Source organism: Dama dama, chromosome 4, assembly GCF_033118175.1.
Source record: "Dama dama isolate Ldn47 chromosome 4, ASM3311817v1, whole genome shotgun sequence".
Classification (NCBI taxonomy): Eukaryota; Metazoa; Chordata; class Mammalia; order Artiodactyla; family Cervidae; genus Dama; species Dama dama.
In genome coordinates, this window is record NC_083684.1 from 22,926,492 (window position 1) to 22,946,519 (window position 20,028).

At 46.7% G+C, this 20,028-nt stretch overlaps 1 protein-coding gene across 1 annotated transcript in view; it reads right to left on the reverse strand.

Moving 5' to 3' along the window:
- Positions 1–3,696: 3,696 nt before the first annotated feature.
- Positions 3,697–20,028, reverse strand: part of N4BP1 (NEDD4 binding protein 1) — a 57,012-nt gene continuing 40,680 nt past the window's right edge. Inside the window, exons 3-7 of the mRNA XM_061138455.1 lie at positions 16,143–16,273; positions 14,482–14,578; positions 12,267–12,374; positions 10,208–10,315; positions 3,697–8,447 (exon numbers count right to left, since the gene is read on the reverse strand). Of these exons, the coding sequence (XP_060994438.1) occupies positions 8,090–8,447; positions 10,208–10,315; positions 12,267–12,374; positions 14,482–14,578; positions 16,143–16,273 (802 nt within the window). The 3' untranslated portion in view covers positions 3,697–8,089. The remainder of the gene's footprint in view (positions 8,448–10,207; positions 10,316–12,266; positions 12,375–14,481; positions 14,579–16,142; positions 16,274–20,028) is intronic.

Consider the following 20,028-nt stretch of genomic DNA (forward strand, 5'->3'; position numbering starts at 1 on the left):
GCCATCAGCCAGTCACCTTCCACTGTCCCCACGCAGCACAACCTCCCTCTTCAGGCGACGCTCAGGCTGATCCCCAAGGCTCATGTTCAGGCTCTGGGCCAAGAAAGCTGCAGGTGTCAGACGATTAGAAACACTCTGAGGGAAGACACCACCTCTCCCAGCCGGGCAGCAGATGAGATCTGGACGAGGGCGTGCTTCACCTAACGGCTGGGGGCTGCCGGAGCCCAAACCTGCTGGCCTCTGTCTGTTGAAATAGGTCTTCATGTGGCGGACTCTTCCTGTCTTCAAGGCATGCACTGACCCGCTGGGCTCCCGGGCCCTGTCAGCACGCTTGGAGCAGTGACAGGGGGTCTACAGGGTGGGTAACGGGTGGCAGGAAGGCCCTTGCTTGGTGGGAAAGAGGCCGAAGTGCTAGGCGGTCACCAGGAGCTCCACTCCCTCTGTCCTTGTTCAAAACTGTCCCCAGGTAGAAGTAGAGCTGAGAAGTGGCTGGCTGGTGGTGGGAGAATGACCAAGCCAGCTCCGGCCACTGGTCACAGGAGGGAGGGCCCCGTCCTCCCGCCCCTGCTCTCCTCCTCTGAGTCTCTGCGGGGCCGAGAGTTTGTAAAATACCACACGTTGGATGAGATATGGAGGACGAGTCCTTACTGCAGCCACATGCGGGACGGAAGCTGGGTGTCAGGAAGGGGAAGGACTGTCAGGGGCCAGGCCCTCATCTTGGGATTTCATCCCGGTGGGACCAACTCTCCAGGGGATGTCGGTTCTCAGTCAGGGGCTCGCCGGGATCCCTGGGCTTCCGTTCACCCATCTCCCCAGTCTGGGGGGAGGCCTGGGCGCCAGCATATTTACGGCCCTTCCTCCAGGTGGCTCTGATGCCCACCAGGAGAGGGTGGCACCTTCACTCTCACTCAGAGATGAGGGGGCTGGCCTCATCTGAGAGAGGGAGCAACTTCCTCTAGATCACACAGCAAGAAGGGCCAGAGCAGGGCCCACACCTCCACTGCCGGGGCTGGGGGAGCACGGGGCGCTTTGGAAAGGGCCCTTCTGGCCTTCTCCCCTCCCCCAGCACTGTCCCAGGCACGCAGCGGCTGCTCAGGACAGCTGGGGGACGGGGGAGAGGGGCTGGCAAGCAGAGCACAGAGGATTGGGTGCTGGGGCTCCAGCCCTCCCTCCACTCCTTACTATTGGGCCTCAGGTTCCTTAGCCTTAAAATGGGAGTAAGCACCAGGGCCCTGACCACCTCAGTGGGAAGGGGCTGCAAGGGGGTGGGGGTGGGAACTGCTGTTGCTGTCGAGGGACCCGACCCTCTGGTCCAGGAGGTCGTGTGAGCCAGTGTCCGCAGCTCCTCCGGGCCAGCTGCAGGAGGCCCTCTTGTTCCTACAGCCTGTTTTGGTGGCTGAAACCCTAGACTGATCCTGGAGCCAGACAGGCGGGCAGACAAGCGCATTCTTTTCAGGGGAGGCCCCCTCCTCCTCTCTCTGGGAGCCGCGAGGGGAGAGGGCAGGGCCTGCCCAGGCCTGACCCCAGACTGGGTTTCAGGCTGTGAGGCCAAGTCAGGCTCCTTGGGGACCTGTGGAGGGAGTGGGAAGGAAAGCCCCAAAGGCCACCGTCTGTGGCGCGGAGTCTTGTGGGAGGAGGTGGCAGGGGGCGGATTCCAGAAGCCCCGGGGCTTGGGCGCTGCAGCTCCAGGGCTTACTCTGCACGCTGATGACCAGTTTCTGGGCAAACCCCTGCCTGCCCAGGCTCTGCTTCCCCGATGACTGTCACCAGCCCTGGAACCACATATGACACGAGACTGGAACCCGAGCTGTAAAAGACGCTGCTTTCAGTTTCAAAAACCCTCAAAGGTCATTCTACTGCTCTGCGTCCCCGTAAAGGAAAGAAGGGTATGACGCACACAGAGGCGTCCTCCAGACGGCGCTTCTACAGAGCTGGTCAACTTAAAAAAAAAACAAACAAAAAACAATGTGCTCCCAGCACCTCCCACAGGAACCGGGCTGGACACAGGCCCCACTCCTCAGGAACGTGGGAGGCGGCTTCCTTCCACAGCCTCCCTCTGGCCAGCGGGCTGACCACCTCGACCCAGGTCACAAGCCCTCCATTCTGCTCACTGGATGGAGGGAGTCGGTTCATCTCGGGTGCCATTCTGGCAGCCAGGTCACCTTGGTGGAGTCTGCCTCTTGGGGAGGTGAAATGGCCTGCAGGAATTCAAGTCCTGCATCCTGGACACACACACACACACACGAGCCTCCAAGATGGAGACTTCAAAGGAGCGGTGGGAGGAGCGGATGAGCCAAGACCCAGCCTGGAGGGGCCGTGTCAGCCAGGGGATCAGCGTTCCCTCACTCTGTGGCCAAGCAGTGGCTCTGCTGGCGTCCCCCTGGTTCCCTCCCTGCCATGACCCCGACTGGATTTCAAGGGCACAGAGCGTGTCAGAAGAGTGACGTCCTGCCTGGGGGACAGCAGGACCTCTCTGCGGCCTTGAGGAGGGTCTGGACCACACTCAGGGTGAGTTGGCAGGAACAGAGGAGAACATTCAGCATCCGGAAGACAAGGTCTCCGCCTCCAGGATGACCTACAGGGTGTGAACAGTTTCGTTAAGTGTCTGCTGGGCTGCAGGGCAGAGCTGGTCATGACCATCACCGAGCGCGTTCTGCCAGGCAGTGCTCTAGGCCCGTTTCTTCCTCATGACAGCCCTGGATTAGCAAGGCTGACCCCATCACGGCTGTCTTACCAGTGAGGACGTGGCAGAATATGGCAGGTCTAACTCCCAAGAAGCTGGCCTGGCCTCTGTCCAGCTAGGGAACAGAGCAAGGAAATCCACATGAAGGCATTTGTAAGACACAACCTCAAGAGCCCGGCTGTGCTGGGGAGGGACTGGCCTGTGTGAAGGTGGGGGTGGAGTCTCCTGAGGCTCCTTAAAAACTGACTAGGGGGACACTCCTGCAGCACGGATGTACTGGTCTCTGTGTGTGTGGTCAGTCGCTCAGTTGTGTCTGACCCTTTGTGACCCCCATAGAATTTTCCAGGCAAGAATACTGGAGTGGCTGGCTGGCCATTTCCTACTCCAGGGTATCTTCCCAACCCGGGATCAAACCCGGGTCTCCTGCTTGGCAGGCAGATTCTTTACCCCTGAGCCACCTGGGGAGCACTGGTCTTTGGGATCTCCCTAAAGATATGATGAGCCTCCCTTGTTTAATCTGCCAAGTGTAAGGACAGTGATATGTACTTCACTTAAGAGTCTTTGATTTCAAGGAATGTAAACCCAACATAAAGAAAAAGTGAAGTGTGTCGGGGTAACAGGCATCTGGGGAAGAGCGTGAGTGCCATCGGGTTTCCGTGACAACAGGAATCACACTGTCAAGCTTCCGCTTCTCTCCACGCCCCCTCCCACCCAGGGCAGAACACAGCCTCCGTCAGATCTGAGCATGACCCGTCGTGGCCCCCACCACCAAAGGGGCAACCACAAGATGTACTCTGACTGGCCTAGATCGGCCCCCTTGTGGGCAGCAAGTCAGAGCACACTGCTTGGCTCAGCCGGGGGCAGGTGCCCATTCCTGGACCTGGTGGTGTTAGAGACTCAACAAGAAGGAAAAATGGAGAGTAGTGGGTTCCAGGGAGCAACTGCTGAGCACCTGATACTTGAAGGCCTTTCTGGCTGCTAGATGCCGCTGTCAAGAAGGCACCACCCTCCAGTTCAATTGAGCAGACTTTATTGAGCACCTATTAAGTGCAAGGCACTGTGCTAGGTGCTGTGGGAAATACAGAGAGTGAACACAGAAAGCCCTGCCCACGAGGAGCTCACAGTCTAGAAAAAGAGGTAAGACAGAGTACACAATCAGCCGCAGTGACACCAACCAGAGTGGCAAGTGCCGAAAGCAAGACACAAGTGCTGTGTGGGGTCAGAGAACACCATGAGGCTGCTTCTGGTCAGAAGCTTTAGGCAAGGTAGAGAGGACACAGGGCTGGGCCTCTGAGGGGGAAGCCATCTGGGAGAAAGGGCATTTCTAGCAGAGAAGAGAGTCACTCGGAGTGGGAGCCCACAGGTAACTGAGGAAATTGTGTGCCTGCAGTGAGTGGGCAGATGGACTACACAGAGTGGGCCATCACGTACGGCTGGGAGGTAGACAGCCAAGGATACTAAGCTCAGGAAGGTCTAAACTGGATACTCTGGTCGAGAGCGCCACTGGGCACTGAACAAGAAGAGGGGTGTGCAGAAGCGTATCTTCAGAAGATAAATCTAGCAGCTGTGCAGTCTCGGAAGGGTAGTTAGAGGGGGAAAGCTGAGAGGTGGGCTGACAGGTCAGAGGCTGACACCCAGGGAGGCCATGAGCACAAGATGCGGGGCGGGGGGCAATGGCCAAAATGGGACAGTGGTGGGTGAGGGGACCTTGTGGCAGGGTGGGTGGGAAAAGACAAAAGATGCAGGCAGAGGGTCTCGGGAGGTCTCAGGGCTTCTAGGTAGAGCTAAATATGCACTCATAAGGGGCAGGGCTGGAGCTGGGAGTCACTCCAGCAAAGAGGGGGCGGTTCGAGTCAAGGAAGTGTGCTGATCTCTAAGGGCAAGCGCTTCTCAAAATGTGGTCCATGGACCACCTGTGGGAACCATCCAGGGAGTCTGCTGGAATGGCAGATTTCCAGGCTTGACGCCAGAGCTACTAAATAAACCTCTCTGGGGGCAGTGCCCAGTCATCTGCATTTTTATTAAGAACTGCCCTCCCCATCATGCATCCCACAGCTGGTCCGAAGTTTGGAAACCACCTGTTGAGCTGGTCTTTCTGTTGAACTGGCCTTTAGGTAAAAGAAGGAAAAGGAATGAGGACTGTTTAGGAATGAGGGAAATCTCAGAAAATAGGGAAAGTAAGGGTCAACGATGTCATGCTATAGTTACTGAATGTGGACATGGAGATTCAGGATTGGGGAAAGGTTTCCAAATTTGGAAACTGAGTGGTCTCCAATGGCTTCCCTCGATTAATCCCACGTGATGGGTGGAGGCCAAGTTTGCAGACACAGAAGTGAAAAGTGGGAAGGGGAAGAAAAGTAGGAATGAACAGAGATCCTTAGGGAAATCAGGTTGTTTTAATCTCAGGATCTGAAATATGTGGGGAATAATGAGAGAGGTAGATAACAAAGAAATGGAGTGAGTCAGAGTAACTAACCAAACAAACTACAGTTGGGAGATGAAAGGAGGTGGGCTGAGGGAGGCAGGATGGAAGGGAGGACAGGTGGGGACGTAGAAGGGTTGCTGGGGAGGTAGAGGTGGGGAGAGATTCCTTAAGGAAGGCCACGTCTCAGAGATGTGTGGGAGGCAGGCTGGGCCTGAGGTGGGAGTGGTGCCAAGGCCCAACTCCAGGGGGCCCGGTGCCATTTGCCACGGTGGGGGGAAGGGCATGAGACTCCATGGGGGTGGGGGTTCAGAGCATCAAGGTTTCTATGTGCGGATCATATTCCACAAGTGCCACAATAAGCCTAAGTAATAAAGCAAGATTATCCTTCCTCTCACTGATACCAAAAGCTACAACAGGTCAACGGAGTCCCTGGTGACAGTCACGCCCTGCCAGAATAATGCTGACCCTTCATCCAGGATGGCTGAGAGGACTTCTTACTATTTTTCTAGCCGCCAGCCTATAGGGTCTCAAACAGTGGCTACTTGACAGAAAGACTAAACCAGTCTTTCTTCTCCCAGGTGGCAGTCTGGAGCATGGGGAAGAATGCAGGCCCAGGGATCATTCGGCATCACTGCCTACTTATTCTTTAACCCCGGACAACTTCTCCGAGTCTACTGAAAGAGGGTGGCGTCCTCTGCCCTGCCACCTGCTTCACAGGAACGCCGTGGAACACAGGATGCAGAACCACCTGCAGGAGTCACAGGAAACGCTGCTGCAGACACTCCCCAAGGTGGCTCAGAAAACCTACCAGGGGAGGTACACCGGGAGTATCAACACTGAGCCGAGTATTAGAGGAGTCTGAGAACAAGTAATGAGTTCTTAACATAACGGTTTGAGAACTGAGCTTTAAAATATTAGATTTAACTCCACGATAGGTTTCAGTTGTGAATTCTGTTTCATGTTATAATTCACCAAGGCAAGTGATGCCTTTCTGAAACTCCTCCTACTTATCTTCTGCACTCTTCCTTCCTGCACCCAAGAAAGAGCAAAGGGGCTGGTAGAGCTCTCAGAGACAATACTGAGATCACAGAGGCTTATGTAATTCAAAGGTCAGGTCACTTCTAGAGCCTAGAAAACTCCTGACCTCTAGGCTTAGCCAGCTCTACCTAGCATCAGTGGAGCCTCAGCCCCCCTTCCACGAAGACCAGTGGCTAAGTCCTGGCAAGCAAGGCATACCCCCTGAGTCCTTCTCTGAACAGGAGCAGTGCTGGATTGGCAAGGCCACTTGGCCTGGAAGGTAAAGTCATGTGAGAGGGACCCAGCCCTCACACCTCTGCTGTCGTTTCTAAAAACCACCAACTGTGAAGCTGGGGCACAGAGGCTGTGGCCGAAGCTGCCTGCTGGCCTCCACCTGCACAGCTGGACGCCTCGGGTATCCTACCCCCAGCTGACAACCAGCTCCACACCGGCTGCATCATAAAGGCATCCAAGAGAAAACAAGACTGAAGTCCGAATCTGGCCACCCGAGGACCCTGGACTCACCCCTGGAGGGACGCAGGATCACACAGGCCTGGAGGGAGCACTGTGGGGAGCCACCCAGGTCTGCTCATGGCCAACTAAGTCTCTTCACCATGAAGAACAAATCTGCACTGAGTCCTCTGGAATTGTTTCTGGGGGCCACAAGAGATGTGATCTACAAGGCAGATGTGAAACTGATCGTGAGCAGCCTGGGGGAAGAACAAATATAAAATACAAAGCCCTTTGAAGGTCCAGAGAACAAGAAAGATGTTAACAATTAATTATCCAGAAAAAAGAATTTTCACTGACACAGAATTTAGGCAACACTGAAAACACAATACTAAGATATCAATTCTGAGAAAGACCCATAGGAAGGGCAGCTTAGGAGAACACTAAGGAGACTAACACAGGAAAAATAAATATGGGGCTCTGGGCCCCCACAGAAGCTACTAATGCTATTTATTGGCTTGGGTCATTCTTGAGAATAGAAAACCAGTTTTTTGGCAAAGCTGCAGAAACTTCACATGGGATGTCTCCCAAGGTTGTGGACACCAAACTACTCTAATGACAACGCTCTTCACTGAACTTCCTCACATCCCTCTAGTAGCTTCAGAAGCTAAGATGTGACTTCTAGAGTCAGTCAGGGACTGAGTGGTGAGTGTCCCAGCCATGCACGAGGGGTCCAGTTCAGAGCTGTGGACTTGGGCGCACCCAGAGGGCACCCGGAGCCTCAGGTCCCTCTTGTGCAGGGTGGGAAGGGAGGAAGGGCTGGACCACATGGGCTCTCAGGGTTCTTCCAGCCGGGTGTTCTGTGCGTCTCACTCTGCCCTGGTCATTAACAATGGCTAGGCACAAGGTGCCATCTAGTGGCACCACTTGCCCACTCTCACAAATGGCTCCAATGAAAGACCCCAGAGGAGCAAAATTAACTCCTACGGACTCTAATTCCAGGGGTGAGGGTACAGGAGGCTGGGAGGGTGAGCACACTTCATGTCAGTGGACGTGACATAGTCTTCTCAAGAAAATATACTTTAAGAGGTCTTGCTTTCCCTAAGAAAGCAACTCTTTTTTTTCTTTTTTTTTATTTAGAAAGGCTAATCATATCCATTTGTCAATATTTTCAGCATTAAGGAAAATAGTTTAAAAAACATAAAAATGTAAGTGCACTCAAGAGTAACTGCTATTAAACAGTTCTGAACAGGCAGAAAATGTAGACTTTCCTTTTACAGAAAATGTTAAATCTGTAATAGCAGCATAATGTATACATATAAAAAAGCTGGTTTTGAAAACCCAGATTTTTTTTTATACACAAAACATCTGTGTTTTTTTTTTCTCCTATACACTACAACAGCATTTCCACTGGGAAATTGGTTTCTTCACATTATGTCACTTCCTGCTGCCACATGCAGATACTAGCTTGAGTGTGTGTGTCTTCAGCCCAGAGCCCCAGCTCCCAACAGCCTTCAGTCCAATACCATGGCGGAGAGTGCATTCAGGTCTTTCATGTATGGATGAGCCGCTAAGATCTGGTCGATTTTCAGTTTTTGTTCCGAGTCAGGGAAGATCTTCAGAAGGGCTTCCCTCAGCTCGTTGGTTTCTGCAGGAGATCTCTGTGCTGGCATGGGCAGATTCTGCTGGATGTTGGGAAGGTTGGGCAAAAGTGGGAAGCGGGGTTGCTGAGGAAGCCAGTGGCTGGGTGGGGTGCCCTGAATCCGGGTCGGAGGCTGGTGGCTGGTGCTGGCTGCCTGGGCACCAGGGACTCTGAAGTTGGGGTCAAACATGCCCACATTTGGCAGGGCGTTGAGTAGGGGCTGCATATCTCTGTGAATGGAAGCAAGTCCTGGTGAGCTAGGTTACAAGACAAACAAGAAATCTGTCTAAAAATATCTGCTGCTGACTCCAAAGCTTAAGATGCTGGGAGCTGCTTCCTGGCCTTTGAAGGCAAGAGAAGACTGCAGCCATGGCAGGGAGGGCAACCACCCACAGACAGGCCCGTGGGGATGCCACTGACACCAACTCCAGCCCAGTCGTGACAGGGAATGCTGGCTCTTCATGAGCCACTCCACCTCCTGGCCTGCTGCTGTGAGGACTGATCCCATCCAGCTGCTTGGCTCTGAACCAGGGTGCACCAGGAAGCTTTCAAAAGATCTGGACACAGGACCATACTTTCTTGCAGATTCAGATTCTCTGTGGGGCCAGGCTGATGGGAACCTCTGGGCAGAGGCTGCCTCTCCAGTCCCTCAAGTCTGAGTGAGATGTTGGTGTCCACAACTTGAATGCACATGAGTGTGTTTAGGGCATCTCTACCATTAAAAAGCCCCCCACTTGATTCTCCTTGCAGTAGAAAAATGGGGCTGACTGAACACTTTTCCCAACTTCCAAAGCTTAGTCCCTCTGTGGGGGGGCGCAATGACTAACTTCATAGTCAACGGCTCTTACGTGAGCAGGTAGGACTGACCCTGCTGCCAGGCTGCTGAGGCTGGAGGAGACAGAACTCTCCTTCCGTTAAGTCTGACCTACGGACCTCGATGCTTGCACACAGGCCTCAGGTCTTAAAGCCTAGCAGAGAATTTCCAAGTTAAGACTTTGGAAGAAAAATAAGATGTATGGCCATTCAGCAGGTGTTTAAAATGGCTACCATTCTCTTGGCACAGGTAGGTAGAAAACCTTTGGGAACTGAGTCCTCATCTGTGTAATAAAGCACAAAGGCTCAAAAGAGAAATGATTCACAAGACCTGGGAGTGGAAGTCATGCTGGTCTTGTGTGCTGAAGACAGCTCTACGTGAGCCACCGGCCCTTTTCAATCCAAACCCAGAATCCCCCAAAGGCCCTGACATAAACGGAGAGCATCGGCTCTAAAGTCTCACTGTCTTGAAACAGTGGGGGAGCGGTCTCTGACTCCTTTCAGCTTACACCCCTTTCAGCTGAGAAATACAAAGAAATGTAGCTTATTTCACTTTTTAAAAAGAGAAAAGGCCTATCACTGGGGAATATGATCTGCCACTTAGGTGCACAGGACTAACAATGTCCATACTTGAGAATTCTGAAAATGGAAACACGTCTTTAAACACAAACAAACAAAAACCCCAATCTACAACAAAGAAAATCTAAGCTATCAAATTAATTTCAGACAAATATAGAATACTTGCTTCTCTACTCAGTAAGGTAGATAGTACAGTTTCCCAGGTAGTGATTTCCTGAATAGTAAATAAATTCATATAAGCATAAAATACAAAGTAAATGACTTGGCAAAATGAACTTAAAAAGATACTCACACACACAAAGAACCTAACTAGCATTCACTACTAAGCGACCGCTAGCAAAATCTACTCTGTCTTCTTTGGCCTACAGAAAGTCTGGCTCCCCATCCTCTCTTCTGGGATTAAAACCAAATGGACCCCAAATGAAGATGTGGTCTCTGGGAGACATTCCATCTATATTTCACCAACACTAAATCTAAGGCTATTTTTTAAAATAAAATACCATTTATAATAGTCAGGTGCAAGTGTACTTGCACTTGAAGCACAAAGAACTGAAACAAATTTGTAAACACAAGACAATCTGGAAAAGGAAATAAATACCTAAGGTAGACTTCCTTCCGAAGAAATTCTTCTAATCGAGGTCCACTTCTTCCCAGAGGGTCATCAGGAACCATAAATATGTCCCCCACAAAGGTATACTGGAGCAATCTACAACAGGGAGAATAATTACAATGTGGGAGAAAAAAGTAAATTAAAAGACTGCTTAATTGAATCCACCTGCAATGCAAGAGACCCCGGTTCAATTACTGGGTTGGGAAGATCCATGGGAGAAGGCATAGGCTACCTATCCCTTCTTGGGGTATTCTTCTATCAGTATTCCCTTCTATCAGTATTCTTGGGCTTCCCTTGTGGCTCAGCTGGTGAAGCATCTGCCTGCAACGTGGGACACCGGGTTTGATCCCTGGGTTGGGAAGATCCCCTGGAGAAGGGAAAGGCTACCCACTCCAGTATTCTGGCCTGGAGAATTCCATAGACTGTAGAGTCCATGGGGATACAAAGAGCTGGACATGACTGAGCGACTTTCACTTAACCGCTAAAGCAAAGCAAAGCAAACCAAACACACCCCAGTGAAACCAATTTCTCTTGTGGATACACATACAACAGAGTAAGAAACTTTTACCTACTGGCTCTCCTATTTCTTATCAAGACTTTCAGATTTTTATCTGGGCTTGGGAAGCAGCTTCTTTTCCTAATAAAATGTTCAATATAACTTTGAAAAACAAGATGGAAAGACTGTCAGCTTAGGATACAATGGGTGCTCAACCAAGGTTTAATTTTTGAATAAATGAGCTCATAAGCAAACCTACTGATGTTCTTTTAAAAAAGAGAATTAGTATTATGAAGAAATACTGAAGGTCAGTTGAACATGATTTATCAAATCTAGAAAAATGTTTTTAAAAGTCCAAATGCCTGGTTTGCTGCCTGGATCTTGGTTTCTGCCTTGCTTTATGACTTCTGAAGGCAATGGGTTGGTGTGTGAGTGAGTCTTCACTGCACTTAAACCTTCTATGCACACACAGATGAGTGTCCGATAAATACTGACAATGAGCTCAGGGCACAAATCCAACAGAAACATGTGCTAGAAGATTAATGGCTTGTTAACTGTGCCCAGAAGGTCAAAGACCAATTCTCACTTTAGCTATCAACAATACTTTCTTAACAGCATATGGGTCAAATGCATATAGTAACTAACTTTCACCTGGGTATCATTTTCTAAAACCCTCTAATGATTCAAAAAACACATAAATATCAGATGAGGCAACCATGAAACCCCCCAGACAGGTAAGTATGTAGTTACACTAGTTATACACCAGTTATACCAGATATACACAATCTCAAGGTATGTTTTTTAGATTTCCGGTATTTATGACTCATCTCTGGCACTACCATAAGACTACTGGTTTTTGGTAAGTACTTGTCAGATGATGCTTGTTTATAGAAAGTCCTGGAAGCCTGTGTTCACTGATCTTAATGCAGCTGAACACACTCAGGGTGTCATCACAAACAGAAAACTTACTTTGTTATTTTGGATATTCAATGTGCTTTCAATACAGATGACTAAACTTTGATGGTAAACTTTGATGGCTCAAGAGAAGTATCAGATGTTAAAAAGTAGAAATAGTCTTTCCTTTCCCAAAAGTGAAAACCCAGTCAGCATACTGATTTTGGTACTATCCTCTTGCTGAAATCACAGTTGTTATCAAACCTAGCCTTCATATTTCACTGTTGAGTAACGTCTGGGGGAGGCGCAATGACTTGCTCAAGTGTCCCTCGGCATCAGGCCAAGGTCAAGCTAGGTGGTCATTTCTGCCTCATCACACAGTTGATAGATAGTTAACTGGGCCACAAAGATATGCCTCTTGCCAGGCGAAACTGGTCTACAGAGACACCTGTGGGCACCAGAGCATGCTCACACATCACCTGCTGGTGGTGCTGCTCTGTGCCCAGGCCTCCCGCCTACTGAGAGGGGCCAGCCACCCTGTGGACTGGAAGCACAGTCTTTTATCTTCGGTCTCCTAAACTGCTTCCAAGGTGGACAAAAAACAAATAGTAAACAACAAAAAACATCTCTGACCAAAGACAAAGAAAAAAGTATTACCTTTTTGTAATTATTTCTCTCCAGGAGACTGACTCAGTCACAAATTCTCTGAAGTTATCATTTGTTACAATTATGCCACCAGTTTTGTCTGCTAAGTGTAGTAGAAACCTATGGTAATATAAAAGTGGTTAAAACAGGCAAGCAGGCATCTCTGGCTCAGAGTAGCTTTACTATAAAAAACAAAAGGATTTCGTCTTCACAGGAAGATCAAAGAATTTAACCAAGGCTGGGATGCAGAAAAGTTAAGCCCCTGTCAAATGAACATCAACTTGAAATACTGAACATCTGAAATTACTAGAATGATTATAAATGAAGGTCTGGTTTCATAAAAATCTAACTTTTTAAAAATAATCTTAACCATAATTTATACATTTTTCTAGACAAGTTGTATTATCAATAGAGTGGTAATATGATAATGCATGAGGACTAAAGAGGAACGAATCAGAATTGATGCCTGTGAAATCACTATTCGGTTTTCAGTTGCTAAGCTACGGTACTTTGGTTCTAAGATTAGCCTTGCCACAGTCAGCCTTGCAAATTTTTTTTTTAAAGCCTAAATTCACATTTTCTGCTGTGACTTAAGAAGAGATGTCCAGAACTGCCATTAGGTTTAGTCTAAGTTATAGATCCATTCAAATGCAAATTATGAGAAGATATATGGTGATCAAAAAGTGTAACAAGTAAACATTACAGAGAATTCTATTTCGTTGTTCAAGATTATTCATGTTCAAACCCTCTTAATGAGAGATTTGTGAGGATAATATGAGTTTCATCCCCTACTCAGGATGACCACATTTGTCTGAGGCAATGCAGACAAAGATAATGAAACAATAAAATAAGTGAAATCACTGGAATTAAAGGTGCAAAACAACTGCTTTGATTATCAGTAGGGGGTACTTAAAAGGAAATCAAAAAACAAGCCTCATTAGTTTCAGAAATCTTAGGAAACCCTGATAAGTAAATATGATTTAGCATGAGTATCTTAAATTATTTCTAACTGGCATGAACAGTAAGTAGTAATGTTTGTCCACAAGTATTAACAAAAATAGGCAGTAAAGCTTCTGGGCGTGTACTGTGAACCAGGACACATGTTCACATCCCCTAAAAACCCAGAGAGCCATATAAATTAAGTGAAAACCTAGTTTACACACTTGTGTATGCATTCAAATTCTATAGGTGTGAGAAGGAAGCTGCTGCGTTAAAAGCATCTGAAGGCTCTTCCTGAGCCTGGCAGTCCAACCTGCCTTCTCATATGAGCTCTCCAGCGTCCCTACCCAGTATCTCTGGGGCAAGGGTAGTCCCTCCATCCCAATCTCCCAACACTTTCTCACGCCCCTACCCCCAGGTGCTTCCTCCCGCACTCTTCTTTCATGCTGTCTTGGATTCTCCCCAGATCTGGTCTCTCATACCAGCCTGGTGAAGGGCAAGGGGATGTCAGTGAGAAGGCCCTTTGGCCCTTTTGCCGAATGTCTGCTATCACTCCAAGTTCTCTTCCCCTGCCAAGCTCCCCTTTTCATCTCTCACCCATCTGACCATCATTCACTACCTTGGGTTACAAGCTAAGCACTGTCTTCAACGTGAGGGAGCACTGTGGTAGAACAATGAGGCAAAACCACCAGGGTGCTTTAAGTGCTAGAGGTCAGAGTGAAAGAGGGCAAGGGCAGGAGAGGAAAGGACAGGAGGCCACCACTTCAGTTCCCAGACACTCATCTCAGCACCTGCTCTCTGAGCAATGTACCAACCTAAGAAATGCAGTTTATTCTTTTAACACGAGGGTCAGCCGAGACCATCTTCTATTATGTGGAAGAAATACTGAGGGCCCAGGCATCACAATGACAGACTAAGTCTCCAGCCAGATATAACCAGGAGGAGACAGAGAAAATGTGAAAAGCACTCCTGAGGCTGCCACACTAAGACAAGACAAACGTTACTTCTGGGAAGTATTTAAAAAGACTACAACTCAACACAGGCTTTTACTTATAGATCCTCAGCCATGTTTTATCAGAAAAGTTTTTTAACTCAATAGCTTCTTTGGTAATGTCCCTGAATGTATTAGTATAACCTTAAAGACTATGAATGTTAAAATTCTCTAACTCGGGTCAAGCATGTCCTTTTAAGATGTGGATTCAGGTGCCTGATGAACTGTCTGGTGGAGCAGGTGGCTGGCTCCTCACCACCCCACACCCACTTTAGAAAGGAAAACAGTCTTTCATACCTGTCATCATGAGAAGCAATTCTTTCTCCAAAGACCATCCGTGCCGGAGTTAAAGATAATATTCCAAGCTCCTGGAGCTGGGTTAAGAAGTGCTGTTCTGTTTATGGAATAAGTTGAATACACATTCAGAAAATGGCTATCTTCCCGGAGGTTTGAATAAATGAAAGCACCCCCAAATGTTTCACTTGGAGAGTTGTGGGTAACTTTTTTCTATTGACTCACAAAGATTGCATTTTATAAACTTACGGGGAAGGGGGAAAAAATCAAGGAAGACATATTCCAAAACAAATGTAATGTAAAAATTGACTTTAGTTATTTTTTTAAACTTAAAATAATGTTCAACTTATTTGCTTAAGAATAAACCATAAACCTATACATAAAGGATCTTACTATTAAAAACTTTTTCTCAGCTACATTACAAGCAATAGAGGACAAAGAGAGTCAGGGCCACGTCCCTGAGAGAGCGCAGGGGCTGGAATAGAAGAGGGATGCCAGAGAGGCAGACAGACTGTTCTGTCCTGATCCCAAGAAAGGTCTGCTTGGTCCCTATTTCAAGAGTCTGTCAAATCTCCCTCTGACTGCTACCCTATCTAATCTCTTCTCTGTTATCGGTACAAATATTTACTGATTTTCATGGGAGTGGGTCATGACAGAGAATAAAAGAGGGCCAAAACCACAAAAGAGTAACAGGCAAAAGAGCAGCTACAGGCTCAGGGTTTGAGATTACCACTCCTGCATTCCCTACAATGGTACTCACCACTGACTTAGGCTGAAATGTCCAAACACAGTGCTTTATATCTCTAGACATGCACAGCACATAAGGCTTACAAGACTCTTTCAGGGATCCTACTGCAAAAATGACTGAAATGAGCAGATCTGCCTCATTCCCAGTACCCTCTGCTAGGACAAATACACTTCCCCTGAGGGAGGGAAGCTGGGATACCTGGGAAAAGTACTTTTACCATTTCTACCTCAACAGCGGCTAAGTTTTATTACTTCCTGCTGAATGTGCTGGGTGGGTCCTGTTCTCACCCTTCCTCCTCCCAGTCTACCTTTTATTTCTAGGTAGTCTGATGCATTAAGCTGCTTGGCACAGCCCTTTCACCAATCTTCCTATTAAGACCCAAGAAAAGAAAAACCTTAAGTTTCTCTGGATATTTCAGGATCCATAATAAGTTCAAATCTTTCGTGTGTGGCCTGCAGGTCAGCCATGCAGTACCACACAGTGAACATAAATGACTTATATTAAGTTATTAAACAAACTGTAAAAAGACATCCTATGTGAGGGTTCCAAATTTATCAAATGACCATTTTCAAAAATACTATTTAAAGAGGAAGAAACCCAGCCTAGTAGAAAGACATATTTAATCAACTTTTTAGAAAGTGAAAGAAAATTTTTGTGATACATAATGAAGACTAACATAACTTTCTATATAAACATCTATTAAACTTTCCATCCCTCCCCCAAGCAGGTTTTATGCTGTAACACTCTCTTCAACTGATTTTTTTTTAAACTGGGTGCAACAAATTTACAGTTTTGTTTTTAAAGCTTTAAAGCTGCTGCCTATGGCACATGACACGATTCTAAGTAGTGTGTGTTGCAATTAAGAGCCAACTGTTTACCTAATTATTAGTAACCTGGAAAAATCAGTTTGTCTCACCTGTGACATTAGGATCACGCCTGGTTCTCCACTGTGGAACAAATACAGTGATGTTTCTGTTGCCGAGCTTCCAAAAATATTCAACCGCAATTGCAATTCCACGACAAGAAAAGAACTTTTTCAGACCATGGCTATATGAAAATAAGTAAAATTTATTTCAGTTAAAAGCATGTTTAAAGCATGTTAAGTTTTACCAGGATAAAGTAAAAAAGTAAAATCCACAAACAACATAAACAATTAGGACAATATTTCCTTTAATAGTTTGCTGCTTTGCAAAGCCAAGAGAAACCAAGATAGGAGATATGACTCATAACTTCGTGATTTCTGTTGAATTTTATTCAGTTGATTTGAGTGTGCTTCTGTGGTAGAGGGCAGTTTGAGCTTTGGGGCTATACTTGTTTACTACACCTTTTATATTTGGTTTTAGATGAAGAGCCCATTCTAGAGAGTCCTAGTCCACTGGCCTCCAAAAATCTTTTGTGAATGTTAGAAGGCATTTGTGGCTGCAGCAGAAGCAGCTATGATCAGAATGATCCCATGACATGTTCGCAACTTCCAGGGGTTTCAAATGCATCTGCCTCCATCCAGGAGGGCTGCGTCCCCTCTCTAGACAACTGGGAAACCAACTCAGTCTACAGCTTCCAGGAAACAAGCTGATGGCAAGACTCACATGAAACTACCTGGGGGCCATGGCATATGATTCTGCTGAAGGAAGCAGAAAGCAAAGGGAAAGGAATCAAAGCACCAGACACTGCCGCACCACAGAACTGTCAACTCTAAGAGATGGACTGGAGCTAAGTTCCATGTTTACAAAAACAGGTGGTGGTCAGATCGGGCCCTTACAATGTAACTCATGGTACAGAGGATTAAAAACTGTTCCCCACCCCAAAACCAATTTCAAAAGAAATGAAGAAAAATTATCCTCCAGCAGTTAAGGAAAATCAGAGGTTTTAACCCTTTCAATTCTCCCCAGTGGTATCGTCCCCAACTAAATCTACGTTTTCATGGATCAAGAATGGGCTGGACCTGTAACAAGCATCTAACATCCAGAAGAGTGGCTCAGAAATGCCTATTAGAGGCTAAAACCCACTCTTCTCAGTGAATCATAAATCAGAGACTGCACAGGCATCAGCTCCACTCTAGGAAATGTACACAAGTAAACAAACCCATTCTTGATGAAATAACTTAGCAGTGGCTTGTTTATCTAAAAGCATTTAAATATGGCAGGAATGTAGCAATATGGCATTTGTTACTGGAAAATCAGCTTGAGGGGGTAGTTTTTGTAAGGAGGGTCTTAGTCTTGAGAGACATGCACTAAAAAAGCTTATTAAGTGCCTTCTTAGCCGATTCATCAGACACAAATGTATATGAACTCTTTTTCCTCTTTTCCTTAAATGTTTCTGTTGAGAGCAACAGCAGAAACTAAGTGGAAATAAAGTCTCAGTCCATTCCTTTGGGTCCTGGTGGTTCAGATGGTAAAGAATCTGCCTGCAATGCAGGAGACCTGGGTTCAATCCCTGGGTCAGCAAGATCCCTGGAGAAGGGATGGCTACCACTCCAGTGTTCTTGTGTGGAGAATTTCATGGACAGAGGAGTCTGGCGGGCTATAATCCACAGGGTCATTAAGAGTTGGACACGATCAAGCGACTAATGCTTTTCAAGGAAAAGGAGGGAAATGACAGTAAATAAAATTCTACTGCCCTGGAACCCCTCCCAAGCTTAGAGGGGGAAAGTGGAGTTTCTAGAAACATTAGCACTAAAACAAAATTCCAGGGGCTTCCCTGGTGGCTCAGTGGTAAAGAATCCCCCTGCCGACGCAGGAGACAAGGGTTTGAACCCTGGTCTGGGAAGATCCCACACGCCTGGGGCAACTAAGCCCGCGTGTCACAACTACTGACCCTGTGCTCTAGGGCCTGGCAGCCGCAGCTACTGAGCTCATGTGCCAACAGTGCTGAAGCCTGCGTGCCCAAGAGCCTGTGCCCTGCGCAACAAGGAAAGCTACCACAACGAGAAGCCTGCACACTGCAACTGGAGAGTAGCCCCTGCTGTCCACAACTAGAGAAAAGCCTGAGCAGCAATGAAGAACCAGCACAGATAAAAAAAATAAATGAAAAAAAAATTCAAAGGGTTAGTTATCCTCAGTGATAAGAGCAAAACATTTTCAAAACCCTGAAAAATTTCTAGAGCTGATTCAGGAATAAATAGCAGTTCAAACTTCTGGTAAAGAACATATGGACTAATCCAGAAGACAAAACAACAGAAATAAAATCAAGTAGAGCCTAATGACTGAGCTTAAAATAATAAGGTCCCACTTTTATTTTCATATCATGACCAAACAAAAAATGTGCTATCTCCTAGCTTCTCTGCAATCACAGAAAAGCAACTTGCTGACAGGTAAACACAGACCAACTGTCTTTCTGGTCTTTTTGTCTTTTGGTGGGAAGAGACAAAGGGTACACATACAATACCTCTCTACCCCGGTGAAGGCCAAAGCTCTGGGGCTCCCAGATGCAAATGGAGAATTAACAGATATTAAGCCTGAGAAGCCAGATGTGCAGGCTCTCAAGGGAAATTTAAACTTCTGTTTCCAAATACTTGGAAATGAGTTGTACCATTGTGTTGTTTTCCTTTTCTGTACTGTAGCAGACAGTCAACTAGGAAGAAGAGGATTCAAAGCAGAGAGGAGATGGGTGATAAATACCTGATAAAACTGATAAAAATTCAGGGCCATCACAGAACCAGACAGGGCAGTGTGGGGAAAGAGAGAAAACCCTTTCTGAGTTACCCAGGGAACAGTAATTCTTTTCTATAGCCTCCATTTAATAATAAGAGCCATGGAACCCTGATATACAAGACTACCATGAAAAAAAGGTGAAAATATATAGGCAAGTGAAGGGACAAACCTCATCTACATGGAAAATTATCTATTCAGATAAGTCAGGTGCTCTTTGCTGAAGTTTCAGACTGACAGAGACCAAATGTTATCTGGCCACTGCGGTGATGTCTAGCCATACACCACATACAATTTCCATTTACTCATCGTTTGACTCATTCATGGTGACAAAGGGGAAAAACCAAGTAGAGATATGCATAATCAGCAACATTAAGTAGGGTATATCGGAATTTCTCACGGTGTGTTATATACTGCAGACATCACACCGGCCTGGCAAATAAACAAGGCTCTGCAGAAACCCAGGGATGGGTGGGCCTGAGTGGCTTTAAGGAAGGGTTCAAACCTATTGCTCAAATACTCAAGTTTCCATTTTAACTACTTCCCCAACTAGCTGGGTCAAGCTAGTGAGATTTACTCAGCAGTGCCTACCTAAGCAACTCAGGAGTGATGTACCCAATAGTGCTAAGGCCTAAAAGTTCAATCTCAACTTCTGTGGGAAGAGGTGGGGTGTATGATGGCTCTGGAGAGCTGTATCATGGGTCCAAATTTTGTAGCTGCATAGTCTTGGACAAGATTTTCAAGCCATTTCATGTTATGTATATTACAGATTATTTTTACCTCACAAAACTGGTGTAAAGGTTATGTTTTAAAAGATAAAGTACAGTACCTGACATATAACAAGTGTTTCAGTTTTTAAGATTCCAAATATTTGTTGAAATGTAATCCAAATTGATTTACTACAGTAATTGTAACTGCAAGCTATAAACAGGTGGTGAAAAGTCATTTAAACAATCCTAATCTTCATTAAGTCTTTAATTAATTCATTAATTCAACACATTGTCACCGAGTGGTTACTATGTGCCAGGCACCATGGACCTTGAGGATAGTTCAGTGAGCTGAACACACATCAATCACTTCCTTTATGGAATTTACAGTCTATAATTCACATTTAAACTGAAGTAGCTGATTTAGAATGATAATTTTTTTTCTGAC